Consider the following 20,861-nt stretch of genomic DNA (forward strand, 5'->3'; position numbering starts at 1 on the left):
TACATGACTTGCTGTCCAAAAGCTATTAAGGGAGCAATCCTATGCATGTTTAGACAGAAAAAGGTTCTACAATTCCCAGCATTCCCCAGTTAGCATGACTGGCTGGGAAATGCTGGGAGCTATAGGATGTTTTTCTGTCTACACATATATATGATTGCATCCTAAAACAACAAGCAGCATCCATTTCAGAAGGCAGCAACCCAACCTTCTGAATGGTCTTTTGGAACATTTTTCCCAGTTAGTACTGACCACTGTGTCATCTTTCCCTATATTATGACATCAGGGAGTAAACTGTGGTACCGAGTATAATATCAGGTAATTTTTAATGAATAAATGCAGCCATCTCTATCTCTGTTAAACATAATCTTTATTCTATTAAGCCAAACGTTACAAAGAGTTGTGCTGAAGAGCAAAGACAGCCTCAGTTGACAGCCCAAGTTACATATGATGGTGGCAGACCTTTGGGTAGGATTTAAAGGGACAGTAGAAAGGGGATGTTGAATCCTTCCCCTACTTTGCACTGCCTACCGTTCTCCCAGCTGGGCTCATTTCTGTTATTGGAGCCTGGTTGAGGGGTGGGGAACAACTTCAGGTGGCAGACCACTGCCATAAGAGTGGCAGGCCAGAAAGGATTCCGCACCCCCAGTGGTGTAGCGGTAATTTTTTAAGTGCAGGCACTCATCATGACACTCCCCAGAGCCACACCTCCAAGGATAATCCCAAAATGCTGTTGATCCATATCAAGAAACCAGTTCTAGCAGGTTTCATCTCATCTCCAGCACAGCAGGTCTTCTGTAAAGCTAATGGTTCTTAATTGCTCATTCAAGACCAAGGCCAAGCTACCTACTGTAATCCTTTGCATTACATCAGAACAATATATTGTAGATGGGAAAATTCATTTCTCCCCCAGCTACTGTGAGGATTGCAGCTAAGCTAGAGGGAACAGGAAAACCAGAGGGGGCGGGTGGCAGGTGATGTCAGCATCCCTGCTAATCAACAGGTCCTGGCACTTTGACCCTGAAAACCTGACTCCACTATACCACCAATCTCTTCTCACTCTTTAAATTGTGCCCTTACCCTAAAGCTCCCCGTGTAAATGGGACAGAGTTGATTTTAAAAGATTTGGGCCTGCTCCCATCATGTGTAGTTTGAGCCTTATTCAGTGAGAATTTCTTCAACCAAAAACTATTTTTGGTTGCCAGACTATTTTTCTGTGATGATAAATGAGAATATTCTCCTCCTAAACTGACCACACGCCTACAACACACTGCTCTGTCTCTCGCTAAGGAGACATTGCCTCCTGTCCTCATTAGCCTTGGAACCCATGCTCCTTGTATTTGTGGGCCATGTCATTCCGGAACAGCTCCAAGGCCTTCCTCATTGCCGCTTGGGAATCAGCCCCAAAGTCTGCAGAATGTTTTTCAGCAATGACGCCAACAATTATTTCAGAAATGAACTGTATGAAAAGAATTGGGTTTGGGTGGAGAGGGGGAGAGAGAGAGACAGATAAGCTGGAAACGTTAACATAGACTAGATGTCAAATCTCAACACAAGAAAGGCAGTAGTATATATTAGCCCTACTCAGGTCAAGAAATAACCAACTGTAAAGCATAATCATTTGCATTCCCTTTTTCACCAATCTAATACCCCCAAGTCCTAAGCCCATTTACTTGGAACAAAGGGCTTCTTCTTCTTAAGGTGCCATCTCCTATTGGAGGTTAGCTATCATTACAGCTATTTTTGTTTTTGATGCCTCTACTCTGAATAGTTGTGTAGAAGTACAGCTGAACCATTCCCTCAGATTCTTTAACCATGATGTTCGTCTTCTTCCTATTGATCTTTTTCCTTCCATTTTCCTTTGTATAATGAGGTGGAGTATGGCGTATTTTTCGCCTCGGATAATATGACCCAGGTATTGTAACTTTCTTCTGTTGATGGTCTTTACTAATTCTGTTTGTTTACTCTGTATAGTATCTTCTCATGTGTTACTTGATCAGTCCACAGTATTTTCAGCATGCGTCCGTATATCCACATATCCAACAAAGGGCTAATTCGCACTTATTTATTTTAAGTATTTATATTTATTTTAACTATTTTTTTGACTTTCAATCAAATACTCTGTGAAGTGGCTTACAATGTTAAAACAATACAAAAAACTACCCAGCAGCCCTTGCTTCTCTGGCTAGTGGATCCCCGTGTGTCCTACCCCCTGGTACAGCTGTTGCAGGGCAAGTGGCAATTAGGGTGGCCAGTTGTGAATCACCAAAAAAAGAGAGGACAGAGGGTGCCATTTTGCATAACTTTTGCATATACCAATTATACATATCGATGCAAATTTAGAAACAATTATTATAATTCAAATAGAAATACAGTCCATCTCACTGTAGTGTGAAAGACTATGATCAGATGACCTGTGTGCCTTGCTCAGTCCAGGTACTGTTGATGGGCAACTTCAAGACCCAGCTCTTCTTTCGGGTAGTTATTTTATCTTAGACTGAACAGCCCTTTGAATAGAGCATCCCTCCACAATAGAGGTCAGTCCTCTGGCAGCCCTTCAAACAGAGGACTGTTCTCTGTAAAGGAGGACACAAGGCCACTCTATGTGACAATTGGAGCAAAGTCCTTTCTGGCAGGGAGGGAGGAAGAACAGAAGGAGGCACCTTCCTGTAGCTCCTCATTTTCTGGCCATTGGCTGAAACTGCTCTTCCCCTTGCTATGGTTGACTTCCTGGGAGAAGGGGGGTGTAACCTCCAATTGACTCTTAATGCTCTCCCCAGTGGCAGAGGCCAGAGTGTCCTTGCCTTCCTTTCTGCGGACCCAGGATGACTAACATACATTTCTTGGTGTCTGTCTGCCTAATGACTGGAAGCCGAAATGTGTGAATTGATACCGTTATGTTTAGGGCAAGATGATGTGGTTGTATAAAAGTTCTATCCAGGTCTACAGGCAGAAATACTGTGGTGACAAGCCTTGGGGTATACCAAAGCTGGGAGGGGTGTACCTTAAGTCAGTGTGAGACTGGAAGTTATTTCATGTATGAATTTAACTCAGAGAAGGTGTCTGGTGTATTGCCCCTCCAAAGGCTGCTCCCCCAGTTCCATCTTTGGTGTTATTATCTGTGATGGTTCATTCAGATGTGCAGGTCATCTGATTCAGTAGCGAGAACCAGGCCTTGCAGTTCCACAGTTTTCAGTGGAATAAGGCCAAACTATGCCTGCATTTTTTAAAAGCGTCCTTAAACCCACCATTTAAACAGCACCTTCAGGGGCAAGCAGCAGCCAAGTCCTTCCTTTTTTCAACAGGAAATTGGTACACCCTCCCTCCCGGTCAGATTAAAAGCACACGCCAGATTAGGTTCCCATGTGGCTTTTTCTTCACCGAGAAGGTGGCTGGTTTAGGCATGCTTTTTAAAAGATGTGATGAATGTGATGGTTCATTTTGAGTATGCTTAAGTTGTAGCCTGACAGATTTTTTAAAAAAAATGTTTTTGACCATTTTGGCTTCAGTCCGTACATTATTTACTCTGAAGTAGAGCAGGCACAGGCCCATAAGCTTTCAGGAGACTTCAATGAAAGCCTAGACCCCTTTGGAGGATGGCAAGGGGGTCATATGTATTTGGGAATTTGCAAAACTAGTCAAGTTTTCGTTTGGTTTGGTTTTGCACCATGTATGCAAAGGAGGCCGGGGGTGGGGGGGACATTAACACTGTCTTCCAAACAATGTAGTATATGTATCTTTTTACACTGAAGTTATCTCCATAAAGTGCAAACAACATATGAAACTGTGCTCAAAGGTGTGATGTAGGGAAATATAACCACAATTTGTTCACCTGGACTGGGATAGTGATCATTTTATTCCTGAAAACTAAACTGGCCCTGCAGAATTTATGAGATGTGAGAGCAAAACATTCCCTCTTTCTCACCTCCTTCCCACCCATGCAGCTAAGGAGTCCATCTTGAGCCTTGCCAAAAAAAATAGCAAACCCTGCCCCTCAATTTGGAACATTTTCTGAAATACTGTAAACCCTTTTTATTGAAATTGGCTTTTAGCAGCTGGGATTAATCCAGCATGGGGAATGTGCGTGCGGTGGTGGAGAGCTCAGTTTTCATTATACTTCATCTATTTTAAGCTGATTTTAATTGGACATTTTATTTGTATGACTCTATTGTTACTTTCCACATTCTTTTTGAAAGGAGATTCTAGAAATTTGACTAAAGTAAATTCCTCCTCAAGTAAATTCCTCCAGTGTCAGGTTTCTCTAAGAGGGGGGCAAAGAGTTTTCAGTGATGGCACAAGATCCAAGGCCCACTAATATATTCAACTTTAAATGGTGCTGTATTATACAGGGGTGTCACCAGGCCTGGGAGCACAGTGCCCATATCTATTTCTCAGTTCCCCAGTGACAGCCATCAGGGGCCTGCCTCCTCTGGGCAGCATATTGGAAGATAGAGTGGCCATGTGTCCTACTTCACAGAGGGCAGTCCTCTGTCTGAAGGTCTGTCCAGTCCAAGTCCAGTTTAAAGATCAAGAACCATCAGAAGGGAGAGCCAGCCCACCAACAGTTTGTGCCTGGGCAGCAGACCGAGCAGGCACATCTGGTCACGGTCTTCCTCACTATGATGGAGATGGATAGTTTATCTGTCTCAAATTATAGTACTTCTTTCTACATTTGTTTCTATATATATATAGCACATGCAAATGTTATGCAAATCTGTATTGCTGTTGTGTATGGTGTATATGAAGACTACCTTGAAATATAGTTCAGAGATCGCAGCTGGTACGAAATGCACTAGCTACCTGGCTAGTGGTTGGAAAGGGAGTTTGTTACACCTGTATTGGTTAACAGTGGTTTTCTGGAATCAAAAGTGTTGGATCTTATCTTTTTAAGCCCTGAATGGCCTGGGCCCAGGAATTTTAAGGGAATGTCTTTGCCTGTATGAGTTCCCCATTCACTGTGATCATGTGGAAAGATCTTGCTTTGTATTTCCTTAACCATCAGAATAAGAATCTAGAAGAAGCAGGGTCTTTTCTGTGGTGGTGCTAACCCTAAAAAATAAAGGAAAGAGAAAGCAGCTGGGCCGCAGCAGCCGCTTGCAGACTGAGGCCAGGTCACATGGGACCTTATATAGGCCTCCTCAAGTCTCACATGAAGTCTAGTGAGATTTCACCAAATCATTACATATCGTGATTCTTTAGTGAAAGCTCATGAACAGCTAAATCTTGTGAGAGACTTGAGCAGAGCTATATAAGGCCACTACCTACATCAGTCAGCCTCAGTCTATGGGCAGCCGCTGCCAGGTTGCATGTTCCAGCTGCTGGCCTGTCCAGGTGGGTGCCAGCCATGGAGTGCCTGGCCAGGTAGCATAGCGTTGTAGTGGTGTGGTGGTGGTGGTGGTGGAGCCTTGAATTTTTAAAGTACCTAGCAATGCTCTGGTTTTATCTCTGTTATGTATCCTAGAGCTTAGTTATTCTTTTGAACCTTGACAGCCCCTGGAGAGCTGGGAGTAGCAACAATGGGTGGAGCTTCTGCTAAGTTGTCACTTCTGTGTGTGATAAATAAAGAACAGTTGTGTTTGAGGCCTGCAGATTCTTACAGTCATTCCTTCTACCTATAGAACAATCTCCATTTTCTTTTCTTTATCACATAACCATAACAGCACTGGCAACACTGGCCAAACAGTCTCATTCCATTCAATACCCCTTCACAACTTCGAATCTTCGAAGATCATGCCTGAATTAGAAAAAAAACATTGTGGAGAAGCCCCGATTCTGCGAGGATAATGCCTTAATTTAAAAAAACACCAACATCCGGAGCAGGGGATAGGGGGAGGTAAAACGTAATCTCATTTGAAGGGATAGAACAACCCCGTGCTCAGTGTAGGAAGCCTGATTCCCAGGCGGTCGCCCATCCAACTACTGACCAGGGCCGACCCTGGTTAGCTTCCGAGATCAGACAAGCATGCGCACATCCAGCCCTTTGCTTGTTGCTGAGGAAACGGGGGCTGCTGAGGAAGCTATGCGATCAGTAGCCGGAAGAAGACATGGGGCCATCGAGAGCTGTGATTGGACAGGAGGGAAATACAAACACCGCCTTATATGGACAGGCGGGGGAGGGGACTACGACAGGATACAGTAGTGAAGGTGGAAAATCAGAGCACATTAAGGGGAAATACTGGGATATTAGGGTATTGAAAACGGGAGCACAGAAGTGGGAAATTCCAGTTCTAATTCGAGGCAGGTACTGCGTAGTGTGAAAGGTGGGCGGTGAAACCTCATTGGAAGCGAAAAAAAGGTGGTAAGTGTAGATCCAGCCTAAAAGGATCAAGGGTTTGGAGTAGCTTCCCTATAAGTCAGGAGTGTTGAACCTCAGGCCCGCAGGCCAAAACTGGCCTTCTGAGGTTCCCCAGATGGCCAGGCCCCCTTCCCAGGCCCCACCCCATTTCCCCCAACTGCTGATCATTGGGTGTTTTCCCAGCTTTTGCACATTTTCTCCCCATTCTACAAGGCTGAAATTCCTCTCCTAAGGCTTAGTTACTGGCAGGAAGAGCTTTAAGCTACAATATGATGGGGGGGGGGGTGTTGTTGTATATGTATGTATTGTGTATACAATACAATGTATTGTGTTGGGTACGCGGGACAGATTAGGGATTCTGTTGGTGTACCGCCCACCCCGCTGCCCATCAGACTCCCTGCCTGAGCTGACGGAGGTGGTCTCGGACTTGGTGTTGAGGACCCCCAGGACGATGGTCCTGGGGGATCTCAACTTCCATGCCGAGGCTGCTGTATCCGGGGCGGCTCAGGACTTCATGGCCGCCATGACAACCATGGGGCTGTCCCAACATGTCATCGGCCCAATGCATATAAAAGGACACACGCTTGATCTGGTTTTCTCGACTGGGCAGGAGGATGGTGATCTGAAAGTGGAGGAATTAACATCTGTCCCTTTGTCATGGTCAGATCACTTCCTGCTGAGGTTTAGACTCCTGGCGGCCTTCCCCCTCTGCAAGGGTGGGGGACCTATTAAAATGGTCCGCCCCCGGACATTAATGGATTCCGATGGATTCCAGAGGGCTCTGGGGGATTTTCCTGCTGGTATGGCTGGTGCTCCTGTCGAAGCCCAGGTCACTCTGTGGAATGCAGAGATGACTCGGGCAGTTGACACGATCGCGCCCAAGCGCCCTCTCCCCCTGAGCAGAGCCCAGCCAGCTCCTTGGTATACACCTGAGCTGAGGGCAATGAAGCAAGAGGGGAGATGGCTAGAACGCAGGTGGAGGAAAACTCATGCTGAGTCTGACTGAACACAGGTAAGAGCGCACTATCGAGCCTACCCTGTGGCGGTGAGGGTGGCAAAGAGACAGTTCTTTTCCACCAGCATTGCATCTTCTCAGTGTCGTCTAGCGGAGATTTTCCGAGTGGTTCGCGGCCTGTTACATTCTGGGCCAGGGAGAGAGACGGTGGAACCCTTGGTAGCACGCTGTGACAAGTTTGCACGGCACTTTGAGGATAAAGTCGCTCAGATTCATCATGAATTGGACACCACCATTAATGCAGTTCCATTGGTAGAGGCGTTCAGAGCACCGTCTGGTCCAGTTTTATTGGATGAGTTTCAGTTACTGAGGCATGAGGATGCGGACAAGGTGCTTGGCCAAGTCCGATCAACTACTTGTGTGCTTGACCCTTGCCCTTCATGGCTTATTAAATCAAACAAGGAGGGGTTGTCCAGCTGGGTCCAGGAGGTTGTAAATTCCTCCTTGAGAGAGGGAGTGGTGCCTGCCGCTTTAAAAGAGGCAGTAATTAGACCACTCCTGAAAAAGCCTAACCTGGACCCAGAGGATGTTAACAATTATAGGCCAGTGGCCAACATCCCCTTCCTGGGCAAGGTGCTTGAGCGGGTGGTTGCAGGACAGCTCCAGGCACTGTTGAATGAAACGGATTATCTAGATCCATTTCAATCAGGCTTCAGGCCTGGTTTTGGAACGGAAACTGCCTTGGTCGCCCTGTGGGATGACCTCTGCCGGGAGAGGGACAGGGGGAGTGCGACCCTGTTGATTCTTCTGGACCTCTCAGCGGCTTTTGATACCATCGACCATGGTATCCTTCTGGATAGGTTGTCTGGGTTAGGAGTTGGAGGCACTGCAATACAGTGGTTCCGCTCCTACTTGGATGGCCGATTCCAGAAGGTGGTGCTGGGGGATTATTGCTCTGTGCCATGGCAATTGTGCCATGGGGTTCCACAGGGCTCTATTTTATCCCCCATGCTGTTTAACATCTACATGAAACCGCTGGGGGAGGTTATCCGGAGGTGTGGGCTGAGGTGCCATCAATATGCAGATGACACCCAGCTCTACCTCTCTTTCTCATCAAAACCAGGTGAGGCAGTGGCTGTTCTGAATCAGTGCCTGGGCATGGTAATGGACTGGATGAGGGCTAATAAACTGAAACTCAATCCAGACAAGATGGAGGTACTGTTAGTGGGTGATTCGTCTGCCCGGCTAGGTGATATTCAACCTGTTCTGGAGGGGGTTGCACTCCCCCTAAAGGATCAGGTTTGTAGTTTGGGGGTGCTCTTGGATCCAGAGCTGTCACTTGAGGCACAGGTGAACTCAGTGGCACGGAGCACTTTTTATCAGCTTAGGCTGGTATACCAACTACGCCCTTATCTGGACAGAGATAGCCTAGCTACAGTTATCCATGCTCTGATAACTTCTCGTCTGGATTACTGCAATGCGTTATACGTGGGGCTGCCTTTGAAAACGGTCCGGAAACTTCCAGCTGGTCCAAAATAGGGCAGCAAGATTGTTAACAGGGACTGGCCTGCGAGCTCATATTACGCCAGTACTTCTCCAGCTGCACTGGCTGTCAGTCCATTTCCGGGCCCGATTCAAAGTGCTGGTGTTAACATTCAAAGCCCTTAACGGCTTGGGGCCAGGTTACCTGAAGGATCGCCTCCTCCCATATGTGTCTGCCCGGACCTTAAGATCATCATCAGTGGCCCTTCTCCATGAGCCCCTGCCAAAGGAAGTGAGGCGGGTGGCTACAAGGAGGAGGGCTTTTTCTGTTGTGGCACCCCGGCTCTGGAATGAGCTCCCTAGTGAGGTTCGCCTGGCGCCTACATTGTACTCCTTTCGGCGCCAGGTGAAGACCTTTTTATTTTCCCAGGCATTTTAGCATTTTAGCTTTCTAAATTTTTATCTTTGCTGTTTTAAATCTGTATTTTAATTTCCTGTACTGCTGCTAGGTTTTATTGTGGTTGTATTGTTATATTGTGGTTTTAATGTTCTATATATTTTAAATTATTTTATTGTGTGTTGTTTGGTTTTAATTTTTGTGAACCGCCCAGAGAGCTTCGGCTATTGGGTGGTATAGAAATGACATAAATAAATAAATAAATAAATAAATAAAATTGTATATTGGCCCTGCCCCGTTTGCCTCACCCTCTTTTGCCTTTAGCTCTTCCCATCACTGGAATGTGGCCCCCGAGAGCTTCTCCAAAACTTAATTTGGCCCTTGGGCTGAAAGAGGTTCAACACCCCTGCTATAGAGCAAGGGAAGACAAGGCAAAAGTGTTTGTGGTTTTCTTAATTTAGAAAAGAAAGTAATTGTTGCATTCTGGAATGATAAATTCCAAGATAATGTTCATCGCTTCTCTCTTTTTTCATTAATATGAAATGATATGTTTGGGTTTATTTCAGAAGGATTTTTTTATTTTGTATATTTGCAATGTTATAATCAATGTATGTTTAAATAAATTTTTAAAAAGAAAGAAAACAAGTAACAGAGCAATCCTATGGTCCCTAGGAGAGTGTCCCAGAGACTGTAAATATTTTGGATTCACCTTCCTGAAGTTGTAGATACTCCTACGACCTTAGGAGGGGGAATTTGAGATCGGCTCCTTCCCTCTCCCACATGCAGCAGCTGCTTTCCTAGGTCAGTAAAGTGACCTTGGAAAGGGGGGTGTTCTGGTGGGTGAAGAAGGAAGGGGAGAGGAGAGGCTAGGATCCTATGGTCTCTTTCTTGCCCATCCCTGCCCACTGCCGGTAAGTGAGCTCGACGGGCTCAGAGGCTTGTCCACCTGGTGTTGTTTGTGAGAAGGAGGCAAAATCACCCCCATTATTCCTCCTGCCCTGCCAGTCATAGCCAGACAGGGCATTCTTGCTGGCACCAATCCCATAGGATTGCATCCTAAGGGGATAAAGGATAGCTGTTTATACAATTACGTGAGGTACAGAGGAAGTAGGGGCTGTTGTTTTTCTCCTCTGGTAACACTCAATCTTGTGGGGTCACTCAGTGAAATTGGTTGGCAATAGATTCAGGACAAACACGGGAAAGTACTTTTTCACATAACACCCAATTTTTATGGAATTCGCCGCCCAAAGGTGTAGCAAGGGCTACTGACAAAGATGGTTAGAAACCTTCATGGTGGATTAGACCAATTCATGGGGGATTGGACCAATTCATGGAGGACAGATCTATCGACAGTTATCAGCCATGATAGTGAAATAGAACTTCCAGGTTCAGAGTATTCAGGAGGTCACTGAATATCAGTTGCTGCTGGCAAGCCACAGCAGCAGGGTGGGGGGTGCTGTTGCCTTCATGCCCTGCTTGTGGTCTCCCTGGAAGCATCTGCTCAGATGCTGAGCAAAGCAAGATACTGGACTAGATGGACCTTTGGTTTGCTCACTGGGCTCTTCTGTGTTCTTTTACACTGCCATCTCATTTGTGTCTACTCAGAAATAAGCCCCGTGGAGTTCAATGGGGTTTACTCCCAGATAAGTGAGTACAGGATTGCACCTTAAGTCTTCCATTGAAACTAATGGGACTTGAAAGTGCTTAACCTTGCCTGGATTGTGCCCCTAGTATATAGGCCAATTAATTATGGTCATGTATAATTATGATCCCCCTTCATGGATCACTGCCTTGTTGTGGCGAAGGGGCTTGCGTAACTCAGTGAAGCCATAAGCTATGCTGTGCAGGGCCACCCAAGACGGACAGGTCATGGCGGAGAGTTCTGGCAAAATGTGGTCCACTGGAGAAGGAAATGGCAACCCACTCCAGTATTCTTGCCAAGAAAACCCCATGGAACGTATCACAAGGCTAAAAGAGATGACGCCGGAAGATGAGCCCCTCAGGTCGGAAGGTGTCCAATATACTACTGGGGAAGAGCAGAGGGCATTTCCAAGTAGCGCCAGAAAGAGTGCAGCGGCTGGGCCAAAGCCGAAAGGATACTCAGCTGTGGATGTGTCTGGTGGTGAAAAGAAAGTCCGATGCTGTAAAGAACAATATTGTTTAGGAACCTGGAATGTAAGATCAATGAATCAAGGCAAGCTGGAGGTGGTCAAACATGAGATGGCAAGATTGAACATTGACATCTTGGGAATCAGCGAACTAAAATGGACAAGCATGGGCAAATTTAATTCAGGTGACCATTATATCTACTACTGTGGGCAAAAATCCCTGAGAAGAAATGGAGTAGCACTCATAGTCAACAAACGGGTGGGAAAAGCAGTACTGGGGTACAATCTCAAAAACGATAGAATGATCTCAGTACGAATCCAAGGCAAACCATTCAACATGACAGTTATTCAAGTCTATGCCCCAACCACTGAGGCTGAAGAAGCTGAGGTTGATTGGTTCTATGAAGACCTACAACACCTTCTAGAACTAACACCAAAAAAAGATGTCCTCTTCATCACAGGGGATTGGAATGCTAAAGTAGGAAGTCAAGAAATCACCGGGATAACAGGCAAGCAAGGCCTTGGTGTACAAAATGAAGCAGGACAAAGGCTAATAGAGTTTTGCCAAGAGAACACGCTGGTCATAGCAAACACTCTTTTCCAACAGCACAAGAGGCGACTCTACACATGGACATCACCAGATGGTCAATATCGAAATTAGATTGATTATGTCCTTTGCAGCCAAAGATGGAGAAGCTCTATACAGTCAGTAAAAATAAGACCTGGAGCTGACTGTGGCTCAGATCATGAGCTTCTTATTGCAAATTTTCAGCTTAAATTGAAGAACGTAGGGAAAACCACTAAACCATTCAGGTATGACCTAAATCATATCCCTTATGAATATACAGTGGAAGTGAGGAATAGTTTTAAAGGATTAGACCTGATAGAGCGCCTGAGGAACTATGGATGGAGGTCCGTAACATTGTTCATGAGGCAGCAACTCAATCCATCCCAAAGAGATAGAAATGCAAGAAAGCAAAGTGGCTGTCTGATGAGGCTTTACAAGTAGCTGAGAAAAAAGAAGGGAAGCGAAAAGCAAGGGAGAAGGGGAAGATATAGCCAACTGAATGCAGAGTTCCAGAGAACAGCAAGGAGAGACAAGAAGGCCTTCTTAAATGAACAATGAAAAGAAATAGAGGAAAACAATAGAATGGGAAAGACTAGAGATCTTTTCAAGAAAATCGGAGATCTCAAGGGAATGTTTTGTGCAAAGTCGGGCATGATAAAGGACAAAGAAGGCAGGGACCTAACAGAAGCAGATGAGATTAAGAAGAGGTGGAAAGAATACACAGAAGAACTATACAGGAAAGATCTCAATGTCCCTGATAGCCATGAGAGTGCAGTCACTGAACTTGAGCCAGACATCCTAGAGAGTGAAGTCAAGCGGGCCTTAGGAAGCATTACTAACAACAAAGCTGGTGGAGATGACAGTATTCCAGCTGAGCTATTTAAAATCTTAAAAGATTATGCTGTTAAAGTGCTGCACTCAATATGCTAACAAATTTGGAACACTCAAAACAGGTTGAGTGTTGGAACACTCACAATTGGAACACTACTGCACAATTGCGCTCATTTCACATGCCAGCAAGGTTGCTCAAAATCCTACAAGCTCAGCTTCAGCAGTATGTGAACCGAGAACTACCAGAAGTACAAGTGAGGTTTCGAAGAGGCAGAGGAACTAGAGATCAAATCGTCAACATTCGCTGGATCATGGAGAAAGCAAGAGAATTCCAGAAAAACATCTATTTCTGCTTCATTGACTATGCTAAAGCCTTTGATTGTGTGGATCACAACAAACTCTGGCAAATTCTTAAAGAGATGGGAGTACCAGACCACCTTACCTGTCTCCTGAGAAACCTGTACGAGGGTCAAGAAGTAACAGTAAGAATCGGACATGGAACAACCAATTGGTTCAAAATTGGGAAAGGAGTATGACAAGGCTGTATGTTGTTGCCCTGCTTATTTAATTTATATGCAGAGTACATCATGAGAAACGTCGGGTTGGATGAATCACAGGTCGGAATTAAGATTGCCGGGAGAATTATCAACAACCTCAGATACGCAGACGATACCACCCTAATGGCAGAAAGCGAAGATGATCTCAAGAGCCTCTTGTTGAGGGTGAAAGTGGAGAGTGCAACAGCTGGTTTGAAACTCAACATTAAAAAAACTAAGATCATGGCATCTGGCCCCATCACTTCCTGGCATATAGAAAGGGAAGAAATGGAAGCAGTGGCAGATTTTATTTTCCTGGCCTACAAGATCACCGCAGACGGTGACTGTAGCCATGAAATTAAAAGACGCTTGCTCCTTGGGAGGAAAGCTATGGCACACCTAGACAGCATAGTCAGAAGCAGAGACATCACCTTGCCGACAAACCAATCAGAGCTATGGTTTTCCCAGTAGTAACGTATGGCTGTGAGAGCTGGACTATAAGGAAGGCTGAGCTCCAATGAATTGATGCTTTCGAACTATGGTGCTAGAGAAGACTCTTACGAGTCCCCTGGACTGCAAGGAGGTCAGATCAGTCCATCCTAAAGGAAATCAACCCTGAGTGCTCATTGGAAGGACAGATACTGAAGCTGAAGCTCCAATATTTTGGCCACCTAATGCGAAGAGAAAACTCCCTGGAAAAGACCCTGATGCTGGGAAAGATTGAAGGCAAAAGGAGAAGGGGACGGCAGAGGATGAGATGGCTAGATAGCATCACTGATGCAATGAATATGAACTTCAGCACACTCCGGGAGAGAGTGGAGGACAGGAAGGCCTGGCGTGCTATGGTCCATGAGGTCACGAAGAGTCGGACACAACTTAACGACTGAACAACAACAACAACAACAACAACAACATAATTATGATCATGTATAGACTCCTGAAACTTGGCATCCATACTATGGAGGCCCTGGGAGGATGGGGTGCACCTTGAGGTGATTTGGTTTTTTAAATGCATTAATTAATATTCATGTCTGTGTGTATTTCAAGCCTGCAGTGCCATCTTCAGTCACTAGGTGACAGACTTCACTAGCCGGCAAATAGCTTTGCAGTTGATACAGTTTGAAGCTGGGAGGGGAGTAGTCCAAGGGACAGAGTTATATGGCAGCTCCCCTCAGGGGAATGGAGGGGACAGACCCCTCCCACAGGGGGGCTATAGGAGTGTACCATAGCAAGGGCCATGCCTATGTTTGCCAGCAGATGTAACTTCACTGAAACAGTGCAGGCACAGAGTGCCCAACTCTGACAGCTGCATACAATTGCTTGAAGGCTTTGCTGTACCAAACCAAGGGCTATTCAAACATGTGCAAGCCAGGTCCATTCACTAGTTAATAATAACATTCACTCTGTGTCAGTGGAAGCTGGTGGCTCTGGTGTCAGTGAGGCGGTGAATCCACTGCAGGTTTCAGTGAGTACCAGTCAGAACTTTGAAGGAGCTATCCAAGGTGCTTGGATAGCTCCTTTAGAGTTCTGACTGGTTCTGACTGAAACCTGGACTGCCCCACTGACATCTTGCAGAGCTAGTGATTTGGCTAACGATATAAGCCCTTCTGAGGAATAATCACGTGAATTTGGAACACAGGAAGGGGTGGCTACCTAAATTGTGGCTCTGTGTCCACATAATGAAGTCTGTTCTTCTTCGTTGCTCTCTTATACCGATTTTAAAAGTTCCGCAAATAGTCACACTGCAAAAAGGAATGCAAACAAACCTCACAACTTTTCCCTGCATCCTCTTCACTCAAGTGCAATGGTCCATGACCACATTTCCATACATAACGCCACACACACACACACACACACACACACACACTTACTTCAAAGTACTTGATTGGGATTTTATGTATGGTGGCATGGCTCTGGGCCAGTGGTGCCATTTCTGCCTCATGGTGCCCTTTCTGCTTCAGGATTTTGCCCAGGGCAGTGAGGACCTTGATTCCATGCTTCTTGATTTCTTCTGAGTGCTTCATCTCATCCACTGTCTTCAGATTTTTGAACTTGTCAAAGCGTTCTTGGGTCTCTGGATGGCTCTGAAACATCCTGCCAATTGAATTGGAGAGCTCGGTAGGGAGTAAATGAGTGATGCAGAATAAACAGCACATCCTTCAAAGATGCCATACCGTAGCTATAGCTACCTATGTCATTTTATGCCACCAGTATTATAGTAATGGGGGAATTATGACAGCATGTCAGCCAACTTTTCACTGGAACAGCAGAGAATGGGAGTTTCTATTTTCAGAAATTCATTCAAACAACTGACTGGATGTCTGGCAATTTAATGGGATCTCGTTTCCGTTGGAAGAAAAATGCCCAGTTTCTGGCCAAAACTCATTTCAGGCTTTTAAAAGATTGGTTTGAGAGCACCAGTATATATCTGAAAGACAATTTTACTAGGATTATGGTTCGGGACAATCAGTGGGACAATTGATTAAAGATACAGGGCACAATTCAGCATAGAGTTCAGCATGCTTAAGCCCATAGAAATCAATGGTCTTGGCCATGCTTGACTTCATATTGGATTGCAGTCATACATATTACAAATTTTCTCATCCTGTTGGCTTTTCTGTTGTTTTTTTCATTTAGGGTGCAGTCCTATGCATGTTTAGAAAGAAAAACAAAGTCCTACAGGCTGGGAATTGTCGGACTTTTTTCAATCTAAACATGCATAGGTTTGCACCTTTATTTAACCTTCCCTGAAGCCAAGATCCAGCAACCTGTCACAGGTAATCTGAAGGCCTGGCAGGCTAGCTAGACATACTGCCTTCATCTCTGTATTATCTCAATAAATAATACCTGAAACTAGTATCAGATATTATGGGCCTTTTATGAATGACTACCTGATTAATGAACAGGAAGCAGAGGGTAGGAAGTAATGGACAGTTCACACCATGGGGGGCAGTGGGATCCGTTGAAATGATCTGTATTGGATTAGGGTTGGTGGAGAATTTCTCCACGAATCTTCAGGAGGCAGAGTGCCGACGCATTCGGCCCCCCGAAAGTGTTGGGGAAATTCTCCGCCGGCCCCCTGCCCCCCCCCCGGGATGGGACTTACCTTCGGCGAATGTCCCTCTCGGCGGCGGGTCCCAGCGGCGGTTCGGTGGGGGCAGGGGCGGCGGCCGGTCTCCCGACCTGCTGCCGCCGCTGCCATTGCAAAAAAAAAAATAAAGTAAAAAAAAAAAAAACACCCATGATAGGCTACGTAACGATTTACGTAGCCTATCACGGCTAGATTTCCAAAGTCAGCCGTGATAGGCTACGTAAATCATCACGTAGCCTATCACGGGTGACTTTGAAAAAAAAAAGCGCGTACGCAAATGGCGGCGGCCCATGGGCGCCGCCATTTGCATTCCTTATTTGGACAGGGGTAGTCTACGTAAAGATTTACGTAGACTACGGCGAAAATAAGGGAACGCTATTTGCGTTGCCCTTATTTTCGCCGTAGTCTACGTAAATCTTTATGTAGACTAGACGTGCCAAAATAAGGAACGCAAATGGGGGTCCCCATGGGAGCCGCCATTTGCGTACGCGCTTTTTTTTTTTCAAAGTCACCCGTGATAGGCTACGTGATGATTTACATAGCCTATCACGGCTGACTTTGGAAATCTAGCCGTGATAGGCTACGTAAATCGTTACGTAGCCTATCACGGGTGTGTGTGTGTTTTACTTTTTTTTTCGCGGCCAGGTAGACACGGCGCTCCTACCCGGCCTGAATTTCGCTGGCGAGGGATGGGGCGCCTCCCCCCTGGCCTGAATTTCGGCTGGGCGAGGCGGGGCGCCTCCCCCCCCTCACCTGAACTTCGGGGGGAGAACCGAAGCGCCTCCCCCCCACCGCGAAGCAAGCTGAAGGACCAGGTAAGTCCCTTTCGTCTATCCCTAATTGGAATCAGTGCTTGTTTACATTGTTCATCCATGATCTGGAGTCAGGGGTGCGCAATGATGGTGAGATTTACAGATGAATAGGAAGCAAATGGCAAATGAGCGTCAATGTATATAAGTATAAAGGGAGATACATTCGGGCAACAACAACAATAAAATGCTAACTTTACAAAAACATTGATTGGGAACTGGTGATGAACTAAGAAAAAGCTCATGGGTTTCAGATAGGTAGCTCAGTGAAAGCCCTGGGTGAAGAATCTCAAGTCCAGTGGCCAAATCCAGCCCCCCTGGGGCTCCAGCCTGGCCTACTGAGCTTACCCAGATGGCCACATGCCTTCTCCTTGTCCTACCCCCTGAGTCCTGATCATTGGATGGTTTCCCAGCTTTGGTGCAATTTTTACCCCATTCTATAAGGTTGAAATGCCTCTCCTAAGGCTTTGTGACTGCCAGTAAGAGCTTTATTTATTTCCTGTATTTATTTGTGATATTTATATAGTGCTAAATATAATAAAATCTCTAAGTGCTTCACATATAAATATTAAAATCACATTTAAAATGCAATATTAAAAACACAACATTAAAAACAATTGCAATTACAATAAAAGCAATAAAAGAAGCAGTAAGATGGAGTTGCACGATTAATTTAATTACAACCCAGGGAAAGCCTGGGTGAACAAGTCCGTTTTCCAGAGGCGCTTGAAGGATGCCACATTTTCTGCTTCCCAAACTGCACAGAGGAGGGTTTTTCCAGAGGGTGGTGCTGCTACCGAGAAGGTTTGCTGTTGAGGTGCTATGTGGCGACATTCCACTAATTCTGGAATGACCAGCCTCCTTTGATGAACTTAAAGGTCAGCTGGGTATATATAAGGGAGGGTGGTCTGCTCCTGGTCCCAAATTGTTAAGGGCTTTGTATGACAATTAGGAATGTCTTTAGAGTCTGTGGGGAGGGAGGTGGAGTCTGACAGACTCCCCCTCACCCACCCTTCTGAACCCCCCTCGCCAAACCACAGGGCGCTCACAAACCTGCTCAGCAAGCACCACTACTCAGCAAGCGCCCAGCGGCTGCCCGTCCTCCCTAGCGAGCCACCATTGTGCGCAATAATGGCTGCTCAGGCGCTTCCAGTTAGGTAATGATGCATAATTGGTGGCCGTGAAGGGGCAAGATTACAGGCATGAATGCTCCATTCACACCTGTAACGTTGCGTAAACTGGCCCTTTATGGCTGCCAATTACACATTACCTACATGGAAGCACCCAAGCTGCCATTGTTGTGCACAAATGCAGTTTGTTAGGGAGGACAGGAGGCCCCACAGCTTTGTCGGGCGCTGTCAGGAGGTCGCCCCTGCTGCCTTCTGAGATCCTCAGGTGGCCAGAATCAACACTCAGACAATAGGGCTCTTTTCCAAGGCTTTATTTCCATTCAACCTAATGACGCTTACAGATGCTAATTGCTTGATCTTACTTAAGAGAGCTGCCTACTCGGGGGTTCTAACCTTAGGAATCAGTTGATCTCCATTTGGAGGGGAAGGCGGGAAACCTCTGAACTTATGGGCTAGAAGGAGAGAGTCCACCCCTTTCCCGTGGGGCATCGGGGTGCCGCTGTTGCCATCGCGCCAAGCGGGCTGAGCGCCTCCTCTCAGTGCCCGCTATCTCCCACTTGATGCTGCGCTGGTGCCTAGCATCCAGAAACTGCTGTTGTGCCTCCCTCTCCATGCCAGGGTCACTATCACTCTCAGGAATGTGTACCGGGAGGGGCTCTCCCCCTGGCTCCTCCTCTGAACAGCGCGCGAGTTCCTCTCCCACGGTTTCTATCTCTTCTTCAGAATCAGAACTGCTTTGGAGCTCTCTGGGCTCCGATCCAACCCTGACAGGTGCTTGCCGGGCTGCAACGAACCCGGGTGCAGGGGAGTCTGTCCATCCCTAATGACAATAATATAACTTTGTATGTGGGTCGGTAGGTAATAGGCAGCTTTAACATAAAATATGCTGGTATTTGGGGGATTGGGGCCATGCCTCTTTTGCCTTCAGCCCTGCCTACCACTGGAAAGCATGCTGTTCCCTGAGACCTTCTCCAAAATGGAATTCAGCCCTCAGGCTGGTGAAAACAGAGGAAACCTAGATGCAAAAGGCAGCTATGCTTATGTCTGCCCATTCGCATGTAAAGTGGGGAGGGTCTATTCCTTACTGAAAAGAATTACACGGGGGAGGAGAATCAACCCCCCATACACACACACACATCCCCTCCTTACCTCAGTGCACTCTGTTGCGTTAAGCAGTTTTACCCCGTCCCAATGCCAATGCCAAAAGTGATCGGGGCCTGGGAGAAAACTGCTTATTAACACAAAGGCGCACGACAAGGTAAGGTGGAAGAGGGGGCATGGGTTTTGTTCCTCCCCACTGCATGCTCCTTCTGATGTAAAGAATATGACTCCCCGATATTTATGCAAAAGGGACAGACACTTGAACAAAATGCATGTGGCCATGCTGCATTGCCTTATCTTGATTAGTTTAGCCCTCTCTATACATGCAGGGTTATGGTGAAAAAAGCAAATTCCATGCTAGAGATTATTAGCAAAGGGACTAAAAATAAAAGTTGCCAGTATTATCATGCTTTCTTGTAAATCTTTGACATAACAATATTTGGAATGAAGTTCTGGTTGCTCCATCTCAAAAAGCATACCTTAGACCTGGGGAAAGTGCAGGATAAAATGCAACCTAAATGATTAGGGGTCGAAGCACCTTCCCAAAGGCTAACACATTTGGGTGGTGGTGTGTTTTTTACATTAGAACTCATGTAAAAGTTCATATGGGCATCCCACGGGCCCTGGGCCACTATCTATTCAGTCTGTAGAGCCCTGGGAAGGCCGGCACCCTATTCTCTGCAGCCATCAGCTGGACTGTGACAGACAGATCACTGTTTCCCTGTCTTGGGGCTGAGATGGGACAAAACTGCTTAAAGCCAGGAAACATCTATCTTGATGAGGATTACAGGGTGAGGCTTGCTGCGGCGGGATGTTAAAACCTCTTCTTCCCCTTCTCCAGTGACCCTGATCCAGAATGCTGTTTTCCTTTTGATCTTGATCAGGATCACTGGGGCGGGGGAGAAGAGGGGCTTTAACATTACCCCCTCTCATTGATCCTGGCAAGCAAGAGTGCTGTTACCCTGCTGCTTATAATAACAGGTACAGACTGGTTCTAATCCTCTTTTTTATCCATTGTTAATTATTCATTCAGTGATACCATTCACAGCAACAATAGATCAGGATACCTTGTATAGAGGATCTGAAACATTCTCTTAACCTGAATAACTTATCTAATTAAAAAGTTGATACAAATGGAGGCCAATACAAAATTATGTTCTTCAGTTCCTCTGCAGGAGTATCTTCTCTGTTCTGCCCATCTAATTTTTAATTCTTAGCAATGTGCCTAGGAGATTTTTAAAATGCTACTCTGCCAACTTCTCAAGAACAGTTGCTTCTCAGATTTCTGCCACCGGCTTCTGCTTACCTGATGACAACTTCCTGCCCATGAGAGGGAAGGTCTGGTTCCACTTTTCCCCAGATGTCTACGACTTTCTGCCATTCCTGATCACTGAGCCCCATAATGCTACTGCTCAAGTACAATAGAAAGTGAGCCCTTTTAGCTGAACAGATACAAGCACCCTGCTTGTTCTTCCTTGAATGAAGTGTGAGCAGAGGGACCTGTGGGTTTAATAAGCTGACTTACAGACTGACACCTGTCACTTGACAACTCACGTCTAGG

The 20,861-nt window shown here is 46.0% G+C and overlaps 1 protein-coding gene across 1 annotated transcript; it reads right to left on the reverse strand.

The window, feature by feature from the left end:
- Positions 1-349: 349 nt before the first annotated feature.
- Positions 350-20,776, reverse strand: MB (myoglobin). Its single transcript, XM_084811737.1, has 3 exons — positions 20,607-20,776; positions 15,041-15,263; positions 350-1,456 (listed from the first exon to the last, which is right to left on the reverse strand). Exons 1-3 carry the CDS (start codon positions 20,699-20,701, stop codon positions 1,310-1,312), a joined length of 465 nt encoding a protein of 154 aa, XP_084667863.1. The 5' UTR covers positions 20,702-20,776; the 3' UTR covers positions 350-1,309.
- Between the last annotated feature and the right edge of the window lie 85 nt (positions 20,777-20,861).

Source organism: Heloderma suspectum, chromosome 7 (assembly GCF_057233095.1).
Source record: "Heloderma suspectum isolate Gila_16-S chromosome 7, 16-S_ref, whole genome shotgun sequence".
NCBI lineage: Eukaryota > Metazoa > Chordata > Lepidosauria > Squamata > Helodermatidae > Heloderma > Heloderma suspectum.